Genomic DNA, 24,474 nt, shown 5'->3' with positions numbered 1-24,474 from the left:
ATTACGTTATACAGTGCATCTAAGTCACACATATAACAAGGTACATGGTTAATAGGGTATGTACTATTGTTTATATGATCTTACTCCTTGAAATAATTTTGTATTTTTTTTATAACTTAGATGATGGTAATATGTGATCCATTGAGCAGGTTGTCTCTGTTAGCATAGCAATGAAAAGATGCAACTAACTGGCTGAAATTGTGTTTTGGCATGATTATTCAAATACTTTAAAATATTTTTTAAAATGCAAGTACAGCAAAAAGCAAAGATTAGGCCAGAAAGGTAACACACGTTCCTATCAAAATCAGATTTTATTATTCCCAAAGCATTTTTAAAGGAAAACTAAAAATGCTCTCTCTAATTTTGTGCTTTTTGTTTGCATGTGTTTTCTGTATACCTAGGCATTTGTACATTATTTATACAGGCTTAGGGCTTGTGGAATAAATTGATTAGTACAAGAAGTATTTTATCCATACTACTGACTTTAAGTTACATTTGTTCACCTATGATGTATATTAACCTATTTTCATAGCATATGCCAATCTGGTATGTACTGGAAATCCTTTCCTTCATATCATAGGGTGCACTTGGCATCCTTTTCCACATGTATATTTTTGTATTAAATTCACATCAAACACCACCATGGCTTGCAGTGAATGTATATTAACATAAGTTAAGAATGAGCAAGCTATTTAGTAGAGAAAAATTGCTAGGTTTATCTGACAGTTTCAGAAAAGCAGAAACCTTTATTTTTAAGCTCTATTTTAGCTAATTTACATTTTCTGAAAACAGTTAGAACCAGTTGCCCTGCCACATTACAAATCCATAAACCTGAATGCAAACATTTAAAATCTTGCTATTTAATTTCTTATTGAAAATAGTTTAAGAATGTCTAATCCAGATTACTGACTAAACATCAGCCTACTTCTCACTTGAACACCAAAACAGGTACAATTCAAAATCAGCAAAATATTCTTCCAATCCACTTTTAAAAATAAACTATAAACTGGGTTGTTGTTTTGTAAAAAAAATGTGACGTGTACATATATCCTTGAACTGAAACCTTACTTGCCAAGTTTCAGTCAAAAGCAAGATTTACAGTTACGCTATAAACCCTGTGAACAGAGGTATATCATAGAAACATTGACTATGGAGATCAGTACTAGCAACCTATATAAAAGACTCAGATGAGTATACTTTTTTTTTTTTTTTTTTTTTTTTTTTAAAGCTGTACTGAGGTCATGTCAATATCTTCCAAGATCCTATCTAAAGGGTACCTAATTCCACAATAAAATCTCTTATAAAATGAAAGCTGTGATAAGAGATTCTCAGCCACAGAAAGGGATTCTTTTTGTAATTCTCTCTTCAGAATTTGTTCATCTGTGTAGTTTAATTGATGTATATTAAAACAGTACTCAAGCTCATCTTTTCCTTCTTGATATCTTTATTTTTGTAAGAGTTTTTCCACACAAACTACATTAAGCCCTGCACTTAATTTTATTACTATCTTCTATAGGACTAATTCTAAATGCGCAATAAACAGGCATACTCCTCGTCCTCACATGAAACCTTGCAAAAGATGAACTTTGCTAGACACTAAAAATCATGGTCTTAATAAAGACATTTGATTTACCGCTTATTACAACAATCTGTAACTCACTAGCCCCTCCTCTCTCTTTGTCCTATGTATACAAGGATGTTAACACGCCACTTCGCCTTGAATGGTCCCTTAAACTATCTGTTCGATCTTGCATTCAGATGTGACACTGAGTACCTTTCCCAGACCTGAGAGAGAGAGCTCTGTGTGGCTTGAAATCTTGTCTCTCTCACCCCAATAGAAGTTGGTCCAATAAAAGATATTCCCTCATCCATCTTGTCTCTCCAATATTCAACATCTCAGGGAAAAAAACAAGGAGGGCACTATCTCAATATATGAAACATTACTCAGCACTGAGGGAGGGAAAGAAAGATAAGAAAGGAAGTTCAAGAGCTTTTCTTCATGCTTTATTTATTAGCTAAAGTCAGGCCCAAACTGGCTATTTCTTACATAGAATACTGGATTACAGTTTATATGCAAGGCTCTCCACAGGAAAGTTTAATTGTTTTGTTAAAACTATGGATTCTTCGTGATTAGAGGTGCTATGCAAACACAGGATTGTTTGGGTTTTGTTTTTTTAAAACATGTAACAGAATTTGAGACAACTGGGAGAATCACAAGAGAAACGTGCCTAGATTTTTTTTATTTAAACCTGTTAGAAAAGTGATTTCGGATACTTCTTCAGATAAAAAAAAAAAAAAAAAAACATTTAGGCAAGTATTTTTACAAGTGACTGACGATTTTGGGTACTCCACTTGAAGTACTTTAAAGGGGCCTAATCGTCAGAAAACGGAGATTACCCATCCTCTGCCAATCAAGCCCCTTTAATCTGTTAGTGTTTAAGGTGCCACCAGACTCCTTGTTTTTGTAGATACAGACTAACACAGCTACCCCCTGATACTTAAGCCCCTTTAAAGTATCTAGGGGAACAATGAGCACCCAAAATCATCAATCACATGAAAATCTCAGCTTTAAGGTATATGCAAACAAGATTTTCCATATACTTCATACCTACAGAAAACACCGAAGACTGAAAGAGAGATTGGTGTGACCAGCCTGCAGCAGATGAATTGGATTTGTTTTCAGGAAAGTTTGGGGTTCCCACCCAGGAAGGGGGCGTGGAGACCATGAACTGGGGCAGCCACCTCACAGGAGGAGGGTCAAACCCTGGCTTGAATAGTTTGGTGGGGCAGGCAGCTAAGCCACAGAGCTGAGTAGGGTGCCCCTCTCAGAAGGGAGAATTACCTCTGCCGTAGCCGGCAGGGTCCCTGGGGTGGGATCCTCAAGCGGAAATCGGTCCCTACGGCTCCCCGCAAGGCAGGGGCGCTTCCCAGCGGGAGGATTAGCGCCAGGAGAAGACGGGGGCCCTGGGAGATGGGAGACCAGTCTAGGCTTGGAGGAAAGTGACCCCCCGTTTTGGGGGCCCCTTCCAACAAGGGCACGAATCCCACCGGGCGCAGGGGGGATCGCCAGGCCCTTCGGGAGCTACCCCGGGACGGGACGGGCTAGGGTCCGCCCCCCCCCCCGAAGGGCGAGCCCCCGCGAGGCTCAGGCGGCTGTTCGCCGGCTCCTCAGGCCTGAGCCCCGGCGGCCCCCCCAGCTGAGGGGGCGCGCGCCGGGGCGGGCTGGGGGGGTCTCCCCTCAGGCGGAGGGGCCGGGCAGGGGCTCCGCCGCCGCCCACAGGCGGCTGGGCCGGCGCCGAGCGGTGCCTCCCTCAAGGGCGCGCGGCCGCCCGCTCGCTCACTCACCCAGGTGGGCGGGGCGCCGGGGACCGAGGACTCGGGGGCCGCTCGCCGCTGGGCGCTCAGAACCGCTCGCTCGCTAGCGCTGGGACCTTCCCTTTCATTCGGGGCAGGGGACGCTGCGCCGCCGCTGCCGCACGCACGCACGGCTTCGCGCTGGCGTCAAGACGTCACGACGTTCCCCCCGGCGCCTGATTGGTGCGCGAGGCTGCGAGGCGCGGCCGAGGAGGACTGGTCCCGGAGCGGCCGGCGGTTCCAGCGCAGGCGCACACGAGCATCCGAAGTCGTCGGCTGCCGGGGAGGGCGGCGGGGGAGCGCGTGCGCAGTTGGAGCTGACAGCTGGCGGGGATGGGGAAAATGGAGAAGCCGCGCGTGCGTAGAATGACCTCTGGGGACCACGAGGGTGACCCGCGCCTGCGTACAGATCATTTTGAAGGCTGCTGTGGGTAGAATGAACTGGAGGTTGGGAGGCTGCGCGTGCGCATGACTGAGCTGGCTCTGCAGAAGGGCTGGAGAGCCTAGTAGCTCATACACCAGGGAAGGGCCTTGCCTGCTGCACTCCCACCACCAGACCCCCCCCCCCCCCCCCCGCCCCCCCCCCCCCCTTAGGGCCCCAGGGCGTGTGCTCTACGAAAAGAGAGCCCCTGCCTCAAGGAGTTCACAACCTGCCACCCATGGCTCTTGTGGCACCTGCTCCCGCTGGTTACATTCACACAAAAGCTTTGCTTAGTGACAGATCCATTGCATCAGGGCACAGCCCACTGCACTCTTAAAAGCGTGTTAAGAGGGATGTAGAGGGAAAATCTGCTTACCTTGCCTGCCTCCTGTTCTGGTGGTAACATGCTCTAGCATTGGATAAAGGTTTTATTTCTGTCTACAGTCAATAGCTACCAAAAAGCAACACATACCCCAGCTCCATCAGACTTGCACTCTGATGCAAACTCTTAACAGTGACCTCAACCACTTTTAGATCAGCACATCTAATGATCACATTTCCTGGGCATCTGGGAAGTTATTCTACCTTAACAGTGCTGAGGTTGCCACTAAGATTTGGTCTTAGAGTGCAAACTTGATGAAGCTGGAATAATACTATTTTTGGTAGTTGGGTCACCTCTATCTGCCCCTGTGAAGCCTACATTCAGACTTGCCAATGTTTGACAAACAAGTGAAATAAAGTATACATCACACCATAATACAAAGATGATAGTTTTTAGGTTAAAAAAAAAAAGATGTTTTCTTACTGCATGAATTAAATAAACCAGTAGCTCTCAAACTTTTGTACTGGTGCCCCCTTTCACAGAGCAAGCCTCTGAGTGTGACCCCCCCTTATAAATTAAAAAACACTTTTAAATATATTTAACTCCATTATAAATCCTGGCTGCAAAGCGAGGTTTGGGGTGGAAGCTGACAGTTTGTGACACCCATGTAATAACCTTGCAACCCCTGGAGGGGTCCTGACCCCCAGTTTAAGAACTCCTGAAATGAACTAAAGTAAGTTCTAATACATACAACCCTAGAATCCCCCACTGTGGGCTGTTAACAGGGTTTAACTCTGGGCTTTAAGACTCAGCTCAGTACACTTGAACTACAGGAGTAATTGCTAGAGGATTGACACACTTTCAGTGGGTTGGTTGCATGCTACTTGTTAGTAGTAGAATGGAGGTCAGGAATCCTAGGAGCAAAGCCACAGCTGGTGTACATTGCACTGAAGTCAATGGAATGATGACAGTTTACATCAGCTGAGGATCTTGTCCCTGGACTCTAGCTCTGGGAGGACAATGTGGTGTAGTAGTGGTTAGAGATAAGAGAACCAAAGCACCTATATATGGATGAGTTGATCTGACAGGCAACATAGCTGAAAGTCAGGCCTAACCCTCTTCAGGGCTTGTCTTCATTATACCAGTTAGCTCACGTTACTCCATTTGAGCTAGCCTAGGTGGAGTGAAAGCATCCATACGGTGAAGCTATACAGAGTGATTAGATTAGAATCACAAATGTGCTAATTCAGCTCACAGCCAGTAGCTGCATCCTCACTGCACTGCTACCTTGGGCATTAGCAGCACTCAAACATCAGTCCAGACCCCTTGACAGCCCCGCTAGCTTGAGTTTAAAGCACCACTTCACTTGAGCTGGAGATTTGTGTGTGGGGACAGGAGTCAGAGTGGGGTAACACCCAAATTATACCTTGAGCTGACATTACAGTGAATACAAGACCTTAGAAACTTGAGTCATATTCCCAATTATTAATAATAATCATGTTTACTACCATAGTGCTTAAGGGACCAACCTAGAATGGGGTTCCATTGTGCTAAGCCAGTGGTTCGCAACCTGCAGCCCACGGGCCACATGCGGCCTATCAGGGTAATCTGATTACGGGCTGCAAGCACAGGTTAGTTCTCCATAGAAAGGCTTTTGACACAGCCCCAAATGACATTTTCACAAGCAAACTAGGAAAATGTAGTTTAGATGAAATTACTTTAAAGTTGGTTCACAGCTAATTGAGAGACCATACTCAAAAAGTAGTTATAAATGGTTCTGTCAAAATGGGAGGACATATCTAGTGGGGTCCCACAGTGGTCTGTCACTACTCAATATTTTTATTAATTACTTATATAATGGAGGGGAGAGTATGCTTATAAAATTTGCAGGTGACAAACTGGGAGGGATTGCATGTATTTTGAAGGATGGAATTAGAATTCAAAATTACCATGACAAATTGGAGAATTGGTCTGACCAACAAGATGAAATTAAATAAAGGTAAGTGCAAAGTACTTGACTTGGGGGGGGGGGGGGAATCAAATGTACAATTACAAAATGGGGAATAACTGACCAGGTGGTAGTACTGCTGAAAAGGATCTGAGGGTTATAGTGGATCATAAATTGAATATGAGTCAACAAAGCAATGCAGTTGCAAAAAAGTCTAATATCATGCTGGTGTACATTATTAAGACATGGGGAGGCAATTGTCTGCTCTACTCAGCACTGGTGAGGCCTGTGTGCCACATATTAGGAAAGGTGTGGACAAACTGGAGAGTCCAGAGGTGAGCAACAAAACCATGTACAAAACCAGACCTAAGCTTTCCTCATAACAAAAAGACCTGAGCATGTTTAATCTTGAGAAAAGCCTGAGGGGGGACCTGATAACAGTTTTCAACTATGTTAAGGGCTGTTACAAAGAGGACTGTGATCAATTGTTCTCTGTTCACTGAAGGTAGGACAAGAATATTTAGGTTTTCTAATGATTAGGGGAATTAAGGTCTGGAATAGACTTCCAAGGGAAGTTGTGGAATCCCCATCATTGGAGCTTCATAAGAACAGGTGGGACAGACAACTGTCCAGCATGGCGGTTTACTTGAGACAAGGTGGGTGAGGTAACATCTTTTATTGGACCAACTTCTGTTGGAGGGAGAGAGAGACACACACTTTTTGAGCTTTCATAGAGTTCAGATCTGGGAAATGTACTCAGAGAATCAGAGTTAAATACAAGGTGGAACAGATTGTTGAGCGTAAGGCCTGATCTACACTCAGGGAGTGGGAGGGGAGAGGAGGAAATCGATCCAAGTTACACAACTACAGCTACGTGAATAATGTTGCTGAAGTTGATGTACTTAGATTGACTTACTGTGGTGTCTTCACTGCGGTGAGTCGACTGCTGCCGCTCCCCTGTCGACTCTGCCTCTCGTGGCAGCGGAGTACAGGAGTCGACATGAGCGCGCTCGGGGATCGATCTATCGCATCTAGCCTAGATGCGATAAATCGACTGTTGCTGGATCGATCGCTGCCCGCCAATCCGGCAAGTAGTGTAGACATACCCTTAGTAGTTAACACATACTTCAAGGGACCATCCTCTCTCTGGCACAAGTAGTCTTAAAACCTTTAAAATATATAGGACAGAGATGACAGTTGTTATGATGGTCGGCTTCAAGTCCTGCACAAGATCATAGTATACATCATGATGCTATATAGTCCAGGCAAACCTGGGGAGAAAAAATGGTGCCAGTCATTTAATTAATTTCTCATTCAGTACAAAAGATGAGATTCAAAGGTGGAGGGGACATTGTGTGCTGATCTCAGGCTAATATTTGGCCCTATTTTAAATTTTGCAAACACTAGGGTCTCTACCTCTGTTACTAAAGGAACTTGAAATGAATATAGCCATTTGCTTTACTTTCTTATTGTGCAGCATTTAAGAGCTCTCTTTGGACACTTGAGCCTTCCACAAGTAGTAAATTCTGACAGTTTCTTTGAGAAGCTCAGCAAGGAGAATGAATTAATGAGTTTTGGAAATAACATATCCAGGTGGCTTAATATTTTATAATCTACATTTTCAGAGCCAGAGATTTGAGAGTGATGGTCATGTGAAATAGTGTTAACAGGGTATATTTTTAAGTTGCTAAGGCTACCACATATGGCTGACTGATTGATCATAATGACTACATGACAACACAAGGAGATTCTAACTTTATGTTAGAATACATTGACTGCACTGGCCAGAAGCCCAGTGAACATTAACAACAATTGGATCTTCTAGAACTTCAGTGTATTTGACAAGCTCATTACACAAACTCATTTATTTACTCTCCCATTTCAACAGAAGAACAAATGTCATAATCAAGCAAAAAGGAGTTAAATTATAAGGCAGAGCTTGTCATTTGCTCACAGACATAGCATTAATCTAGTTGCTGTATACACCACAGATTTGTATAAACAACATTCATCTTCCATCAAAGAGATGATCAGTTTCTTTGGATTTTCTATAGGCCAGCTGTAGGGGAATACATTTTACAAGAAATCCAGTGTGTATGTGTAACTTTTGATTAAAACAATGGGAAAGAAAGCACTTTATTTTCCTCAGAGTAATGGTCGATTTAAAGAAAACCCCATTACACAAGTTCCTTCAGAATATACCAGAAGAGCTGTTAAAAGATATTCTTAGAGGTTCAATTAGCCTGAAACAAACAATTACAACTATAGATCTACTTAACTGAAATAAAACTCTGAGCAGCTGGCTTCCCAACCATGTTTCAAATACAGTACACATAAATGGCAGTGGATCAGATCTTATCCTCATCTGGAATTTGGCTTTATTTACAAGAGGAACTGGAAATGAAACATCAAATCCAGCCAAGCCTTCTCTCCAAGGCTGGCAGCTCCCAAGGCCCCTCCTCAAAAACTGCTCAGCCCATACCCTTGGTTCTCATTATAAAGCACTTCTACATCCTTTATATTTGTATGATTATCAACAGACATGCAATAATGAGTCAACAAACTTCACTTATAATTTTCCTGCCAGAAAAGGTGTGTTCTTAACTCAAGTGAGCTAACTCTAGTTCACAAGCCTAGTTAACTAACTCAAGGTAAAATCCTTGTAAAGACCAGCCAGTTTGTAGTTTGCAAATGAATTAGGAGGTCAAGTTACAGACAAGCACCCTCACTAAATTTCACTGAGTCTGGTATTTTCTTTTATAGAGTCCCATTTATTTACAAGGGATGTACAAAGTCCTGCTTCAACAAATGCAGGAAACACCAAAAAACAAGAGATAGTGACTTTGCTTAGGGTATGTCTACACTACAGCTATGGAAAATCTGCTTTATAAGAGGACACGCAAAGAGTTTGGCTTGTTTAACCTAAGCAAGCAAAGGTTGAAGGAAGATGTGTTTACAGACAGCAATCCTATCAATGGGATAAACACCAGGGAGAGAGAGGAGTTCTTGAAGTTAAGGATCAATGTTGGCACAGAATCAACTGGATATAAACTGGACATTAAGAAGTTTAGGCTTGAAATGAGACAATGGTTTCGAACAATCAGAGGAGTGTAGTTTCAGAATAGCCTCTAGTAGAGTAATGGGGGCAAAAAACCTAACTTGTTTCAAGACTGATCTTGAGAAGTTTATGGAGGGAATGGTATGATGAGGTTGCCTATAAAGGCATATGGGCCATCCATGACTGCTATTAGCAAATATCTCCAACTGCTGAAGATGGGACTGTAGATGGGGAGGGCTGAGTTACTACAGAGAATTCTTTCCAGGCTTGTGGCTAGGCAGGGGGAGCAGTCTCACTCACATGCTCAGGGTCTAATTGATTGGTATATTTGGGGTCAGAAAGGAATTTCCTCCAGGTCAGATTAGCAGAAACCCAGGGGTTTTGGCCTTCCTCTGCAGCGTGGGATATGGGTCACTTGCTGGTTTGAACTAGTGTAAATGGTGGACTCTCTGTAACGTGAAGTCTTTAAATCAATATTTGTAACTCAGCCAGAGGTTATGGGCCTATTACGGGAGTGGGTGGGTGAGGTCCTATGGCAGGAGTGGGCAAACTATGGCCCATGGACTGCATCCGGCCCGCCAGCTGTTTTAAGCTGGCCCTTGAGCTCCTGCTGGGGAGAGGGGTCTGGGGCTTGTCCTGCTCTGGTGCTCCAGCTGGGACAGGCTCGGGAGCCGCTCCACACAGCTCCCAGAAGCAGCTGCATGACCCTGCTCCGGCGCTCCAGCCAGGGTGCAGAGTCAGGGGCTGCTCCATGTGGCTCTGGGAAGCCGCGGCATAGCCTCCTTCTGGCGCTCCAGCCAGGGTGCAGGGTTGGGGGCAGCTGCACGCGAGTCCTTGAAGCCGCAGCATGGCCCCCCTCCAGCGCTCCAGCCGAGGAGCAGGGTCAGAGGCCACTCCACACGGCTCCCAGAAGTCATGGCATGGCCCACCTCTGGCTTCTACGCACTCCAATGGCCCTCTCTAGCACTCCAATGGGAGCTCTAGGGGTGGTGCCTGTGGACAGGGCAGCGCGCAGAACCGCCTGGCCATGCCTGCGCATAGGAGCCGGAGAAGGGACATGCCACTGCTTCCAGGAGCCACTTGAGGTAAGCGCTGCCCAGAACCTGCACCCCTGAGCCTCTCCCCACGCCCCAACCCCCTGCCCCAGCCCTGATCCCCCTTCTGCCCTTCAACCCCCTCAATCTCAACCCAGAGCACCCTCCTGCACCCCAAACCCCTAATCCCCAGCCCCACTTCAGAGACCACCCCCCCAGCGCCTGCATCCCAACCCCCTGCCCCAGCCCTGATCCTGCTCCTGCCTTCTGAACCCCTTGGTCCCAGCCCAGAGCACCCTCCTACACCCCAAACTCCTCATTTCTAAAATGATCAGCAATGAACTAATTTAAACAATTTTGTTAAATATTTTTAGGTTTAAGAGTTAATAATCCAACAAAATACATTGGGTGGCTCTTATTTCTCAGAGTTAATGTTTCAAGCTACCCATGGCCTCAAAAGGGCATAATTGCATCATTTTATGGGTGGTACATATTGTTAGGATTATCTTCACAAACAAAAAATTTCCCCAGCCCTTAATTAAAGCTTAGATTCTGGAGACCATATTTGCATCAAGGGATGGAGTCCACCGCTGTGAACCAAGAAAATGATTTTATTGTCCTCACTGTAAGGTATATATTTTAGATAGACTATTATGACAGCAACATGGATGTAAAAAAATTAAAATCAGACCCAAAGTATCTCAAGTTAAGCATCCAAAAGTTAGTGGACACCTCTGAAACTTTGGGTCTAAGCACCTTGCCCAAGGTCACAGATCTGGGACTAGAATCCCTAGGGCGGATCCTCAGTCGGTATAAATGATCAAAGCTCAATACTATGATCACTTTCACCAGTGGAAGATCTGCTCCCAAGTGTCCCAACTCCCAGTCCTGTGCACTAACCCTAAGAGTTGCTGTATACTAGTACAGGACTAGACCCTTCACCCACACAAAAGGGCCACGTCCAGCAGATAGAGCAATGGAGTCCCATTTCTTTTCTCGGCTTTCCCAAGTGTCCTTGGGCAGGGCACTTAAATTCTGTGCTTCAGTTTTCCCCATTTCTGGTACTGATGGAATACTTAACTTATAGGAATGCTCTGAGCCAAAATTCATTGGGCCAGATTCTCCGCTGCTGTAGCCCCATTGACTTCAGTGCAGTTAGTGCATTTGACAGCAGTTGAGGATCTAGTTCTGTAATGTTGTCCTCTGCCACCACCTAGATCTTCAGTTAGTATAAATTGTCTTACCTCCAGCTGCAGATATGTCCCCTGGATTGGACAGTGGTAGGTGCTTCAGAAGTGCCTTGATTGGTGCAAGTGCTGTAAGAGTGTGAAATATATCACTGAGGATTAGAGTTCTAAAGCCATTTAATATTCAGCAGCTACGTAATTCAGCAATGTGGGATCCTCTTGAAGAGGTTGATGAGGTTAATGTTGAGCTGTGGTTTTAACCTCACTATATCTTTTCCTTCTGTTTACACTAAACCTAGAAAGAATGTATTATACCTTTATTCACCTTAACATCATGGAGTATTTTCATAAACATTTTAAACACTTTCTGACACAGGTCTTTACTTTTGTCATTAGTACGTAAAATGTATGGGTTTCATAACTGTAGCACCAGACTTTCTAATGTGTTGCACCAATACTACTGTATAGCTTTGTAATTTACTGTGAAATACAATGCTGTTGTTTCCAATCTTTGTCCGAAAGATTTCCCCCCTTTAAAGGGCACTTAAGCAGAACGTCCAAAAGCTAAAATATGGGGCAGCCTTCAGTCTTCTGTTCATGTAGAAAGATTCAGAAGTGGATATCATCAAGAACTACTGTCTAGCAAGCAGCCAGCCCTTTGATAAAAAGGTGCAGCTAAAGTGATTTCAGTCATCACTCACAAAACTCCATAAACAGCAAAATAACAGCCCGTGGCCTAAAGCTCACTGATATTTACATGCACTATCATATATGTCATGTCAATTAATTCAATGAGGTCTCTAACATACTATAACACTACTATAGTTTAGGTAGCCCACTAGACAAAAGTTAAGATTTAAAAAAAAGAGTACTCTCAATGCAAACAAACTGAAATACATGTGAAAAACAATGTACCAGTTACAAGTGACATTTATAAGCCTACTTCTAGCAGTAACAATTATGCTAAAAATATGGCATTTGGGACTCTGACAATATTCAAGCCCAATATATACTCTAGCCTGAGGCCTGTAAGGAACATTAGGATACTAAAGGCCTGTATAGTAAGACTATAAATAAGGTTTTCAAAAGTGAAGCATTTTGAATAAATGTTACCATTAATTTTTCAATTGTTAAACCAATACTAATCAAGGATTGATAGTGGTTTAAAGAGTGGAGGGCAGATCTTCAGCTGGTATAAACTGTCACAGCTCTGCTGACTTCAGCAGAGGAGCTGCCCCTCTCCAACACAGCCACAAAAAGACTTCAGATTATTAGGCTAAGCAAATTTGGGGCATTTTGCATTAAAATATTTACCCTCGGTCATGGGGCACATCAATCACTGCCAGACTGGACCTTCCTCCTGTTCACTCTGGGAATTAGCTCAAGGTTGACACCCACATGTGCAGTCTGCACATCATCACTTCTTCTCTGCAGTCTGCCTGCGGCCCCTCTCACAGCATCCTCTTTGTGACTCGGCCCTCCAGCCATGTCCCTATCAATGTTCCCCTGACCAGGAGAGTTTAGCTCCTAGTCCAGCCACTTCCCCAGTGGCAACTGTAGTTAACTGTCTTGCCACTTCCCCAGTGGGGAGTGGGGAGGACCCTGGCCCACCCACTACTCAACATCCCAGACCAGGTATCCTCCAAATCACAGTCACTTACTGCATTCCTTTGCTTCTACTATCACTGCATTTCTCTGGGCCACTTCCCTGTGACCACAGCACCCTCCTCAGTCCAAGCAGCCCATCCAGAGCTCCTTCTCTTCTCCCCGGGTTCCTGCCTATCCAAGGCTAGGTCTATACTACCCGCCTGAATCGGCGGGTAGAAATCGACCTCTCGGGGATCGATTTATCGCGTCCCGTTGGGACGCGACAATCGATCCCCGAATCGGCGCTCTTACTCCACCAGCGGAGGTGGTAGTAAGCGCCGCCGACAGAAAGCCGCAGAAGTCGATTTTGCCGCCGTCCTCACAACAGGGTAAGTCGGCTGCGATACCTCAAATTCAGCTACGCTATTCACGTAGCTGAATTTGCGTATCTTAAATCGACTCCCCCCTGTAGTGTAGATGTACCCCAAGATGCTACAGGGTTGCAGCTTACACCAGACACAATCCTCCCTCCTCAAGCTCCAAGCAGCTACTGAGCGTGCTGTGTCCTGAGGCTCTTTTTATATGGGCCTGCTGGGCCCTGATTGGCCACTCCTTACAGCCCCTCTCCTATTGGCTTCTTTTCGCACAGTCTCTTAAGGCTCTATTAACCCCTTACTGGGCAGTGTGGGGCAGATGCCCCATCACACTCTCCTTCCCTCAAATAGGGGAAACAATACTATAACTTATGTTAAATATGTGTTCATCCTGTCTACTTTATCAAGACTGGTTCGCTAAGACACCCAGTCCATGAACAAAATATGTGGGAACAAAATAGCACAGTGCTACAAATTGATCTACTTACTTTTTAATTAAGTTGGATTATATGCATGTTTCATGCCCCTCCCTCAAGGACAAGCTTGCTGGAGGGACATGAAACTTACACTTAAAAATCCTGCACACAGTACAATACTAGGCACTTCTGATCTGGGACTAAAAATTAAAACTGGCCTCCCATGTCCTTTAAAACCATGCAAGCAAATTGGGATCCTTACTGTCCCTCATAAAACACATTCCCACTTAACATTCTTCCCAAAGTGCTGCATGGAGCACTCTGGCCAAAAAGGATCAGAGAATAACTTTTGTAAAGGCGGAAGATAAGAGGGAGAGTCAGCCAGTTCCGCTGTTCAGTGGTGCTTACAAGGTAGAAGGCTAATTTTCATTTTTGGCCTCAAGTTGGATATGCTGCTAAATTAACGTACTCAAATTTAAGTGCACTTCAAGCGCTTGCCTGGTAGGGAGTAGGAAAGGAAGGAGAGAGGCAGTAAAAAGGATCCTTTTGCACTGGAATAGGTGCAGTTTTAGTGCACAAAATGAGGGCTGGAGAGTGGACGAAGCAGCACCCAGCTCCATGCAAGGTGGCTGCACAGCAACACACAGGACAGGGCTTAGACATGGGCAGGGCTGGCCTTATCATGAGGCGAACTGAGGCGGCCTCCTCAGGTGCCAGACTGTTGGGGGGGGCACCACTAGGACCCAGATTGTAGAAAATTGTGTCTGCTGCGGGTGCATATGTGCTGCTCTAGATGCACAGAGATGATGGAGTGCTGTGCTGGAGGAAGGAGGGCACAAGAGACATAACAGGCAGGCAGGAGAAAAGGTGAGAGGGAATAACAGAAAGCAGCAGGAGGGGCAGTGCAGCGCAGCGCTCGGCGGGGGGGGTTCCGGTGGCGCGGCGCTCGGTAGGGGGTGTTTGGCGACGCGCCGCTCCGCGGCAGGCGGGGGGTGTTCGGCGGCGTGGCGCTCGTTGGGGGGTGTTTGGTGCTCCGCAGGGGGCGGGGGGTGTTTGGCGGCGCAGTGCTTGGCGGGGGGTAGGGGGGTGTTCGGCGGCACGGCACTCAGCGGGGAGTGTTTGGCGGCGTGGTGCTCGCGCAGGGGGGCTTCAGCAGTGCAGCGCTCCGCAGGGGGCGGAGGTGTTCGGCGGTGCGGCACTCCACGGGGGGCGGGGGTGTTCGGCAGCACGGTGGGGGGGCCGAGGTTGTTCGGCAGTGTGGCGAGGGGGTGGCGGCTGTTTGGCAGCGCGGCGCTCCGCGCGGGTGTTCAGCAGCGCAGCGCTCGGTAGGGGGCGAGGGGTGTTTGGCAGCGTGGTGGGGGATGTTCGGTGGCACACCACGTTGGGGGGTTCAGCAGTGCGGCGGGGAGCGGGGGCTGTTCAGTGGCACGGCGCTCGGGGTTTCGGCGGCGCAGCACTCAGTGGGGGGGGTGTTATGGCGGGGCGGTGATTTTTTTTGCTGCTTGGGGCGGCGAAAAAGTTAGAGACGGCCCTGGTTGAGAGCCACTATAGCTGGCACAGAACAGCAGTCATGCGTGAAAGAAGAAAACGCCCCTCTGAGGCAGCATTCAGAAAGCAAAGGAAGCTTTTCTATCTAAGCAGGAAGGAGTTCTCCTGAGATACATAGACACAAATGTTCACGCTGAGCCTTCCGGCCCCAGTGAGGATGTGAGTGGTGAGGAGATGCCTGATCTTCCAGTTAGTCAGAGTGCAGCTGACCTGGCAGCTACTGCAGCATCCATATCTCCATCTCAAATGGGTGTAACCAGGCACATTCCTGAAGAAAAGTGTAGATCAGAGAAGAGTTTGGTGGAGGCGCAAGAAACAGCTGCTGCTGAGTTTAGTTCCTTAAGTCTAGATGACCCAGGACTGTGGACCCACTTGAGCAGTAGCCTGAGGGACTTCCTTGTACTGCATGGGCCACAGCGAGTGAAAAACTTCATGTTTCCCAAAGGCAATGAAAATAGAAGTTTCCATCCAACACATTATTGGCATCAAATCCCCAATGGTGACAAAGTGGAGAGGCCATGGCTTATGTACTCAAAACCCCAGAATGCTGAAGACGACCTACACCAGCAATACAGGGCACTAGAGACAGTGTTGACACACGATGACGTGTGATATTGATGCGAGTGATTTAGGTGATGAACTGAAAGCCCTTTCAAGATACATTTCAGCAGGATTAACTCCAAAGTCTGTTCTGGAATATATGTGCACAAATAAGCTGACACCCTCTTTCCAAATGCTTTTGTTGCTCTGTGCATACTTCTAAAACTTCTTGTAACAGTTGCCAGTGGAGAACGCAGCTTCTCCAAGCTGAAGTTAATAAAAACACATCTACGCTCCACTATGACAAAGGAGAGGCTGGTTGGCCTTGCAACCATCTCAGTAGAGCATGAGCTGGCCCAGACTGTGGACCTTCAGCAGGAAGCAGTTCAAATCTTTGCAACCAAGAAGGCACGGAAAGCACCACTTTGATAATTCAAACACATAAAAATGCCAGTGTTTACTATGCAGACAAGAAAAGTTAACTTTTAAACGCCTGAACAGCAAATGTAAGTGTTACTTAAAATTTTTGAACAAGGCATTTTAAGTTGTTAGTTCTCCTTTATTAGGGTAGGTAGCAGAGCAGTACCATGAGAGGAAGAGAACAGGAAGAAGGCAGAATTGAGACCTTTAAAAATTTTGGCCCAAGTGAGGGGGCATGGGGGTATCATTTGAGCTCCCCGCCTCTGGTGCCAAAATGTTATGGGCCAGCCCTGGATGTGGGACAGAGTACAAAAGCCCATGGAACATATCCACATTCACTCCGCAGTCTCCCTCCTACTTCCAAGACGCCAACCCATTTCCAAACTTAACTATTCAGGACAGCCATCAGAATCTACATGATTAAATGCCACTTTCCAGGACCAGGTTTTTGATTCTCTCAATCTGCTGGACAGCAGGGTTCTTCCCAGCCTGCTTTGGAAGTTTGGGAAAACCACTCAGCCCCCATTTACAAAGACATAGCCTCTACCCTTAGGATGGGTTGCTTCTATATTTTTACAATTGTATTTATTTATTTTAACTAGTTATTCTAGCACTTAAGTAAATTAGCAGAAACATTCCCTAGTTTAAGGTGGCTTTCTGCACCCCCTCTAAGCTATTCAGAAGAGCATTCATCCAAGGTACAAAACTATGTTGAAACTTTGGGAGTGGAATGGACCACTCCAGTAGAGATTTAATTTCCATTAAATTCCTTAATGAGAATGCACTCACTCTTAGAATGGAGGGACAGGCAAAACCTGGCCAATATCTTTGAAATGGGTTATTTTTAAATGTATCCCCCCTTATAAATATGAATAATGGAACAGAAGCCCAATAGCCTTTAAAAATCACTCATTTCCTCATATAGTCGGGGTGGGGGTGGGGGATTTTCTTCTCAACCATGTGCTTTAGGTTCTTGATTAATATGAATCGTGTAAACAAAACTTAGTTTTAGTGCTTATCTCTGCAGCAGACTAGAAGCAGTCTTTCTGTCAATCGGCTTCTGAGTTCTCCCCCTTTGAAGGAAGGTCAATAGAACACAGCCTTCAAGAAAATCCAGCAGGTATCACTGCTGATAACTTCTATACAGAGAAGAGGACAGAAGTTACAAAACGAGAGAGAGCAGAGTGAAAAAGAACTTAATTGGTTGATGTAAGAAGGCATTTGTCTCCAAAATCAAGGTCTGTCTCTTCCGCTGATAGGACACAGAAAATGACAAGAATTCTACAGTCCCAGCAAACAATCCCATTCCCCACTAGGAAACAAACCTACTTATCACAAAATAATAAGTGTTGGAGATGCACAATATAAAGTACTTCACACTTTATTATAGTGTGTATTATTATTATTATACATTCCAGCTAAATATTTTGGGTTGCAGATATATTTGAGAAACAAAAGATCAGAGTTAAAGGAAGTATTTTTTCACACAATGCACAGTCAACCTGTGGAATTCCTTGCCAGAGGATGTTGTGAAGACCAAGTCTATAACAGGGTTCAAAAAAGAACTATATAAGTTCATGGAGGATAGGGCCATTGATGGCTATTAGCCAGGATGGACAGGGATGGTGTCCCTAGCCTCTGTTTGCCAGAAGCTGGGAATGGGCAACAGGGATGGATCACTGGAAGATTACTTGTTCTGTTCATTCCCTTTGGGGCACCTGGCATTGGCCACTGTCGGAAGACAGGATACTGGGCTAGATGGACCTTTGGTCCAGTATGGACGTTCTTATGTTCTAACTTTTTGGGTGTTATAACATATAAACAAGTAATACTTATTGCTTGGTTGAAGGTTTAAATGAGCTCAGTTCAAATTACATACCACTTGCTTGACTGATATAAGTTACATTTATAATCAGACAAAGCATGAGACTTTTCAGGGAGAGTAAATATATTTAGGTGATAGATTTATAGAAACTCCTAGCCAAAACAGGTAAAATTAGATTTTAGATGTAGCAGTACCCCAATATTTGACATTCTAAAAACACATAAGGCAACAATTAGTTAATAGTCAATTCATCATCTGGAGTGAATAGAACTGCATGATTCATTTATTTACCCAATTAAAATTCAAGAAAAATGTTACAATGAAGAGGAAAGAAACCATAGGAATTATCCTACACCATTCTAGATTTCTACACTTCTGCTCTCAGGATAGTTTCTGGAATTTAGTTTTTTCAGCTTTTGAGAGGAATCCTTTTGAGCCAAAATTAAAATGAGAATGTAAGTGACTGTGTATAACACATACTTTATTAAATAAATCATTCATATTCATACTCTCAGTAGAGAAAGACCGTAGTTGTAACACACAGACTGTTTAGAAAAAATTCACTAACTCCTCTCACATGCAGGTGCACTATTTAATAATTAAACATTTAGTAGTAATATTATTTCAAATTAAGGTATAGATTTACAACCTTCTCCAAAAATCAACACATAATTTTAACATGAATTTCCAAGAGATTTTAAAGAGAAAAAACTTTGTTACAACAGTTATGCGCAACAATATAAACTGCAAACCAAATGCTATAGTAACAGCAACATGATTTTTAGCAAACTGTAAGAAAGTAAAATCTGGGTACAGCAGATTTTAAAGGTTCTAGTGGAATTATGCTGCAAAGCTGTGTAGACAGTACACCCTGCTGGGTAATCAAAGGACCTGCATGTGATATTGTCTAAACTAAAGGATTGGTACTGTGGCAATGGATACACCCGTACAGACATGAACTATCACAGGCAGACCAAAAAGAAAGAAAATCAGAGCTACAAGTCAGGACATTGTAGCATTTAAGATGACTGGAACATGTCAGAATTTGTTTATTCAGCATTTGTCAATTCATACATCTAAAGAGTGAGGGATATAGAACCCAACATTCAAATTAAGTATCAAAGCAATGATTTATCTCAATACAAACTAGTGTTTCCTCTCTACAAAGCAGTTCTCCAGGAGAAAGGAGATGCATATTACTGCAGGAAGGGTATAATGGATGTCAGTGGCATGAAGACTCACAGGGATGCTCTTGTCAAAGAATCAAGGTACAATTTCACTCAAACAAAACTCTGAACAAGGCTATTTTAAAACTAGATAGTGTTTTACTGTCATACGTGACTGCCTTAAAACTTAACAATAAAAGTTCAACATTAAACCAAGAAGCATTTGAAAAGTAGAAAGTCAAGTAAAACTGCAAATACAGTTACTAGGGCTTTTTGACTGCAACTAGCAAGGATTCTCTCTCCTTGTTTTATTTTAAAGAAAATCTACTCTCAGATTGTCAAATATATTAGATAATGGTTGGGCTGAAAAATGCTTCTTAAGTATTTCTAAAGCCTTAACATTCTTAGCATGCAAAAGTTTTTCATCACTCAGCTCACTTTTAACATCCTCCAGTTCTTTTTGTATGTTTCTTATTTTTAAATCATAATGCAGTTTCACCTTTTCTATGCAGGCCTTATTTCCAAGATCATGTTGCTGTTTTAACTTCTTAACTTCTTGTTGTAAATCCTTGTTCTTTAGATCCAAACTCTGAATTTCTTTTCTTGCCTGAAGCAGCTCTTCATTTAAGCTTCTTATGTTTGCTGATTTTTCATGTAAATGTTGTTTTAAGGCTTGAAGCTCAAAATCTTTTTTTAAGCTGTCCTTTTGAATCTGCTGTAATTGGGTATTTTTGCAGCGAACCTCTTTTTTGGAGTTTAGAAGTTCTTGTTCAGCATTTTCAAAGTCCACTTGTATTTTTTTGCATTTAGCTTTCAGTTCCACTAACTCTGTATTCAAAGTGGACAGCTGAAGTTTCAGAGAAACTCCTTCCACATGGTTCTTGTGCATTTCTTGTCGCAAATCTGCTAATTCCTTTGCATTCCAGATACAATGACCCTCTGTTTTCTTTAAGCTTTCTTCAGTCCCAACATCTAAATTACCAGCTCCACAGCAGCCAGAATCCTCTTCTGTTTCCTTCTTTGAAATGTTTATCTTTGCACCTACTCTGTTTGGTTCATATTCTCGTACAATGAGTTTGGAAAAACATTCTTTCTTTTTGAGCCTTTTTTCTTCTTGAAAATTTTTAATTGCTCTGTTGTAGATTTCTTCCACTCTCTTTGCTCTCGCTAAAGCCAGTTTTTCAAACATCAGAGATTCAGGCTGATAGGCTTGACTAAAAAAATCTTGTGCACTAAAATGAGGAGAAAATAACTTCTCCACCCAATGTTTACCTTTGTTCTCCATTTCTATGGTTTCCATTGCCTGTTAGTAGAAAAATAAAATCAGTAGCTGAAAGAACACATTTAAACTTTGATGTGAAGCTTCATCCGAAAGAAACTAAAATTATTAGTAATTATAATTTGTAAAAATGTAGAGGGCTAGCTTCAGGTACCTTTACTCATGTTGGGTGGCACCTTACTCATGACTTCAGTGGGCCTACTTGTGGAGTAAGGTGCTTTTCAACATGAATAAGGATATCAGAAACTGGTCCAAAGTTACTAGTGTCATAACATACTAACTATAGGGAAGCCCTGCTCTGTTTTAACTGTATATGAAATTAAAGTACCGGTTGATTGCTTTGAGGAAACAGTTTAGAGACTGATCCTGTTAAAGAAGAGCTTATATTGTTCTTATATGGGGCAAATCCTAGTTTTTAAACCAGGTAAATTTTCTATTGCCTGTAATGAGAGATTTGCCTGAATGTGGATTGAAGGATATGAATCATATTTTCTTTGTTTGTAATTGGGTATTTTTGGTTTTTTTAAACTGTATCACTAAAATTCTTTAAAGGTGCTTATTCAGTTAACATCTAGACAAGGATCTGAATATGAGACACACCACAGTAGGTAAATGCTAAGTGTTTAAAAATTGTGGAGATGTAGTGCTTATTAGAATAAATTACTGAAAAGCTGCACATAATATGGAGAGACTATACATAGACTTCCTCCTGCAACTCTGAGAATTGCCCTGCAAAATTCCTGATATTCCAGTCCTCATCCTCTCTAAGCACAGACTATCAATTGTGTAGCAACAGTTAGTTTTGCCATGAGAATCTATGTTTTAGGGACAACAATAAGATTCCCAAATACTTCTCACTAGAGACTAAATCAGAATTTGACTCAAGATCGCCAGAGGAGAAAGATTTATGGATTAATCCACTGTGCTATTTACTCCATGTTTCCCTGCACTATCATCATTGAACTAAGAAGATGAATCTAGGGTTATGCATGGTGCTAGGAATATTTAAGACAGTTACCATTTTTATTTGGATTTACATTGAAATCCAAGAACAATAACATGAGGCAAAATATACTGAAAAGAGATTATGTCAGTTAGCTTCTCTAATGATTTGGCTGTCTAAACATATTGAAGAGTTTTATAAAACCAAGTAGGAATATAAATTGAATATGGACAAGCTATGTCTCAGGCACAAGGGATAAATTTGTAGAGTAAGAGAGGTAATAATGATACTAGAATAGTAAATGCACTAATATTTCACTGATTCAAATTCAGAACAGCTCGGTAATGACTGAAAGATCTCCCTAATTCAGAGGGGTCTCATGTCTCAAGGATTTTCTCATGGAGTCACACTGAATATGACAATAAGGTACTGAATACATAATAAATTGAAGCTTAATTACTACATGAAGGCTGTATTCTGCACTTGATCTTTGTACAACCTCCCACTGACATTAGGCCGCGATCTGCCATAGATTGAGAAGAGTATGAAGTTCTAATTTTTTATTTTGGAATCAGGCCTTCTCCAAATAAGTTTGACACTCGTGATGTAATGGCTATTTGATGACCTATGTGAAATGAGCTTGGTGGCCTCAGTCTAGTTCCTCATGGACAGATGTCCATGTCACAGCGAGACCATCACTACAGCTGTTGCCAGTGACTAAAAAAACCTGGAGAGAAGGGATAGGGATTGGCTCAAAGAGGCCAGCAACTTTATAATCAGTTACCCTATTTGAGGTTGTCCCTCATCAGTGTTGAGGTACAGTGGCAGGGCTGTTTGGGTAGACTTACTACCCATTCTGTAGATAGAAGTCATCAATCTCCAGGATGGGAAATGGGCGACAGGGGATGGATCACTTGATGATTACCTGTTCTGTTCATTCCCTCTATGGCACCTGGCATTGGCCACTGTTGGAAGTCAGGATAGGGGGCTATATGGATCTTTGGTCTGACCCAGTATGTCCGTTCTTATGTAATGAATGCTGTGGGACATAAACCTGTTTTGGATAATTGGGAATTTCAGATCTTTGAAACAGTACTGTATCCTACACTGAGGATGAAGAATTTCATGCATATTTACGTGATATTTTAAATCTCTCTTTTTTAACTCCTGTGTTAAATCGTCCCATGTTTAGCACCACTGAGAATCATAAGAACAGCCGTACCGGGTCAGACCAAAGGTCCATCTAGCCCAGTATCCTGTCTACCAACAGTGGCCAATGCCAGATGCCCCAGAGGGAGTGGACCTAACAGGCAATGATCAAGTGATCTCTCTCCTGCCATCCATCTCCATCCTCTGACAAACAGAGGCTAGGGACACCATTCCTTACCCATCCTGGCTAATAACCATTAATGGACTTAACCACCATGAATTTATTCAGTTCTCTTTTAAACGCTGTTATAGTCCTAGCCTTCACAACCTCCTCAGGTAAGGAGTTTCACAAGTTGACTGTGCGCTGTGTGAAGAGGAACTTCCTTGTATTTGTTTTAAACCTGCTGACTATTAATTTCATTTGGTGACCCCTAGTTCTTGTATTATGGGAATAAGTAAATAACTTTTCCTTATCCACTTTCTCCACATCACTCATGATTTTATATACCTCTATCATATCCCCTCTTAGTCTCCTCTTTTCCAAGCTGAAGAGGCCTAGCCTCTTTAATCTCTCCTCGTATGGGACCCGTTCCAAACCCCTAATCATTTTAGTTGCCCTTTTCTGAACCTTTTCTAGTGCCAGTATATCTTTTTTGAGATGAGGACACGCAGCACATGCCTGAAGAACTATTATTATTTACAAACTGAAAGAGTGCATAGGCCAGATGGAGGGAGGGACGACAAAGGGGACACAAAATAATGTTGTTGGACTCGATGCAGTGATTTTTGAAATTGTTGGAGAAAAAATTGGGTAAGCCATACAGATGTACTGAAGTTGCAGACAAAGGTAAATCACATGCCATCATTAAAGCCCCAATGCTTCAAACTGCTCCATTCATGCACATATGAAGCCCCTTGGAAGTCAATAGGAGTCTGCCCATGTGGCTGCTCAGAGGATCAAGGTCATATTTAGCAAGTGATCATGAGAACCAGGTCTTTGGAGCGGAGCCCGGAGCTGGAGCGCAGAGCAGCTCCGGAGCAGTGGAGCTGCAGGTTTTTGCCTGGAGCTGGAGCAGAGCCGGAGCACAGCTCCAAAGCCCTGATGAGAACCATATAAACTATGAAGAAAGAGAAAGTGGGGAATATTACCTGGAGCTGGGAGATTCTTGACGATATTGTCTAGCAGAGGTAAATTTTCCTGGCATTCCTTTCTCCAACAATATAGGAAACTTTAGGACAGAGACCCATATTAGCAGTCTGCCAGAAGCCAGAGGGCTTGGGCATTCCAGTCCATTTTAAAACCAAACGGAGTTTGCACAGCCATAATGTTTGTTCATATTTTTATTCCCTTCAAAAGATAAACAGAAACTGTTTGTTGAGAAGGTTCAATGGGGGAACAAATGCCTCCTGCAGGTAAGCGGGTTTGTCCTCACCCTGTGGTTACCCATCATGAGTTTGAGGGTGATAAATGACCCAAGTTCAGTGGATACCCAATGTCACAGCAGCACTATCCAGCATCAAAGGCTGTAACCACAGAGGAAGAGGGGGACTACTGCTGCAGAGGGGCTACCCAGCACCCACCATGACTAGGACTCAGAGTTAACAGAGCCATAATAATGGTAGGAACATCAAAGGGACAGAGTGCTACCCAGTGCCCCAAGCTGTAGCAGAACCTAACTCGATAAGGTTGAGACACCCTCCAGCACCTCAGGTTATAAGGGAGGGGACACCCAGCACCCCAGGCTGTGTAACCCCTTAGGATGGGGACACCCAGCACCCCAGGCTGTAACACCTTGGGGGGGACCCGAGCACCCCAGGCTGTAACCCCTTGGGGGGGGGACACCCAGCACCCCAGGCTGTAACACCTTGGGGGGGACCCGAGCACCCCAGGCTGTAACCCCTT

General features: G+C 43.7%; 2 protein-coding genes across 5 annotated transcripts in view; both read right to left on the bottom strand.

The window, feature by feature from the left end:
• PHF6 (PHD finger protein 6) overlaps positions 1-3,489 on the bottom strand; it is a 37,295-nt gene extending 33,806 nt beyond the window's left edge. For all 4 annotated transcript variants that reach the window (XM_034781161.1, XM_034781159.1, XM_034781158.1 and 1 more), the window contains exon 1: positions 3,346-3,489. The gene's annotated coding sequence lies outside the window, so the exon portion shown is untranslated. The remainder of the gene's footprint in view (positions 1-3,345) is intronic.
• A 14,812-nt stretch (positions 3,490-18,301) lies between these two features.
• On the bottom strand, positions 18,302-24,299 carry CCDC160 (coiled-coil domain containing 160). The gene is made up of 2 exons (XM_034782638.1): positions 23,721-24,299; positions 18,302-20,503 (listed from the first exon to the last, which is right to left on the bottom strand). The coding sequence occupies exon 2, from the start codon at positions 20,498-20,500 to the stop codon at positions 19,514-19,516; it is 987 nt and encodes a 328-aa protein (XP_034638529.1). The 5' UTR covers positions 20,501-20,503; positions 23,721-24,299; the 3' UTR covers positions 18,302-19,513.
• Between the last annotated feature and the right edge of the window lie 175 nt (positions 24,300-24,474).

This window comes from Trachemys scripta, chromosome 9 (genome assembly GCF_013100865.1).
Source record: "Trachemys scripta elegans isolate TJP31775 chromosome 9, CAS_Tse_1.0, whole genome shotgun sequence".
Lineage (NCBI taxonomy): Eukaryota > Metazoa > Chordata > Testudines > Emydidae > Trachemys > Trachemys scripta.
This window is presented reverse-complemented; position numbering and strand designations above follow the sequence as displayed.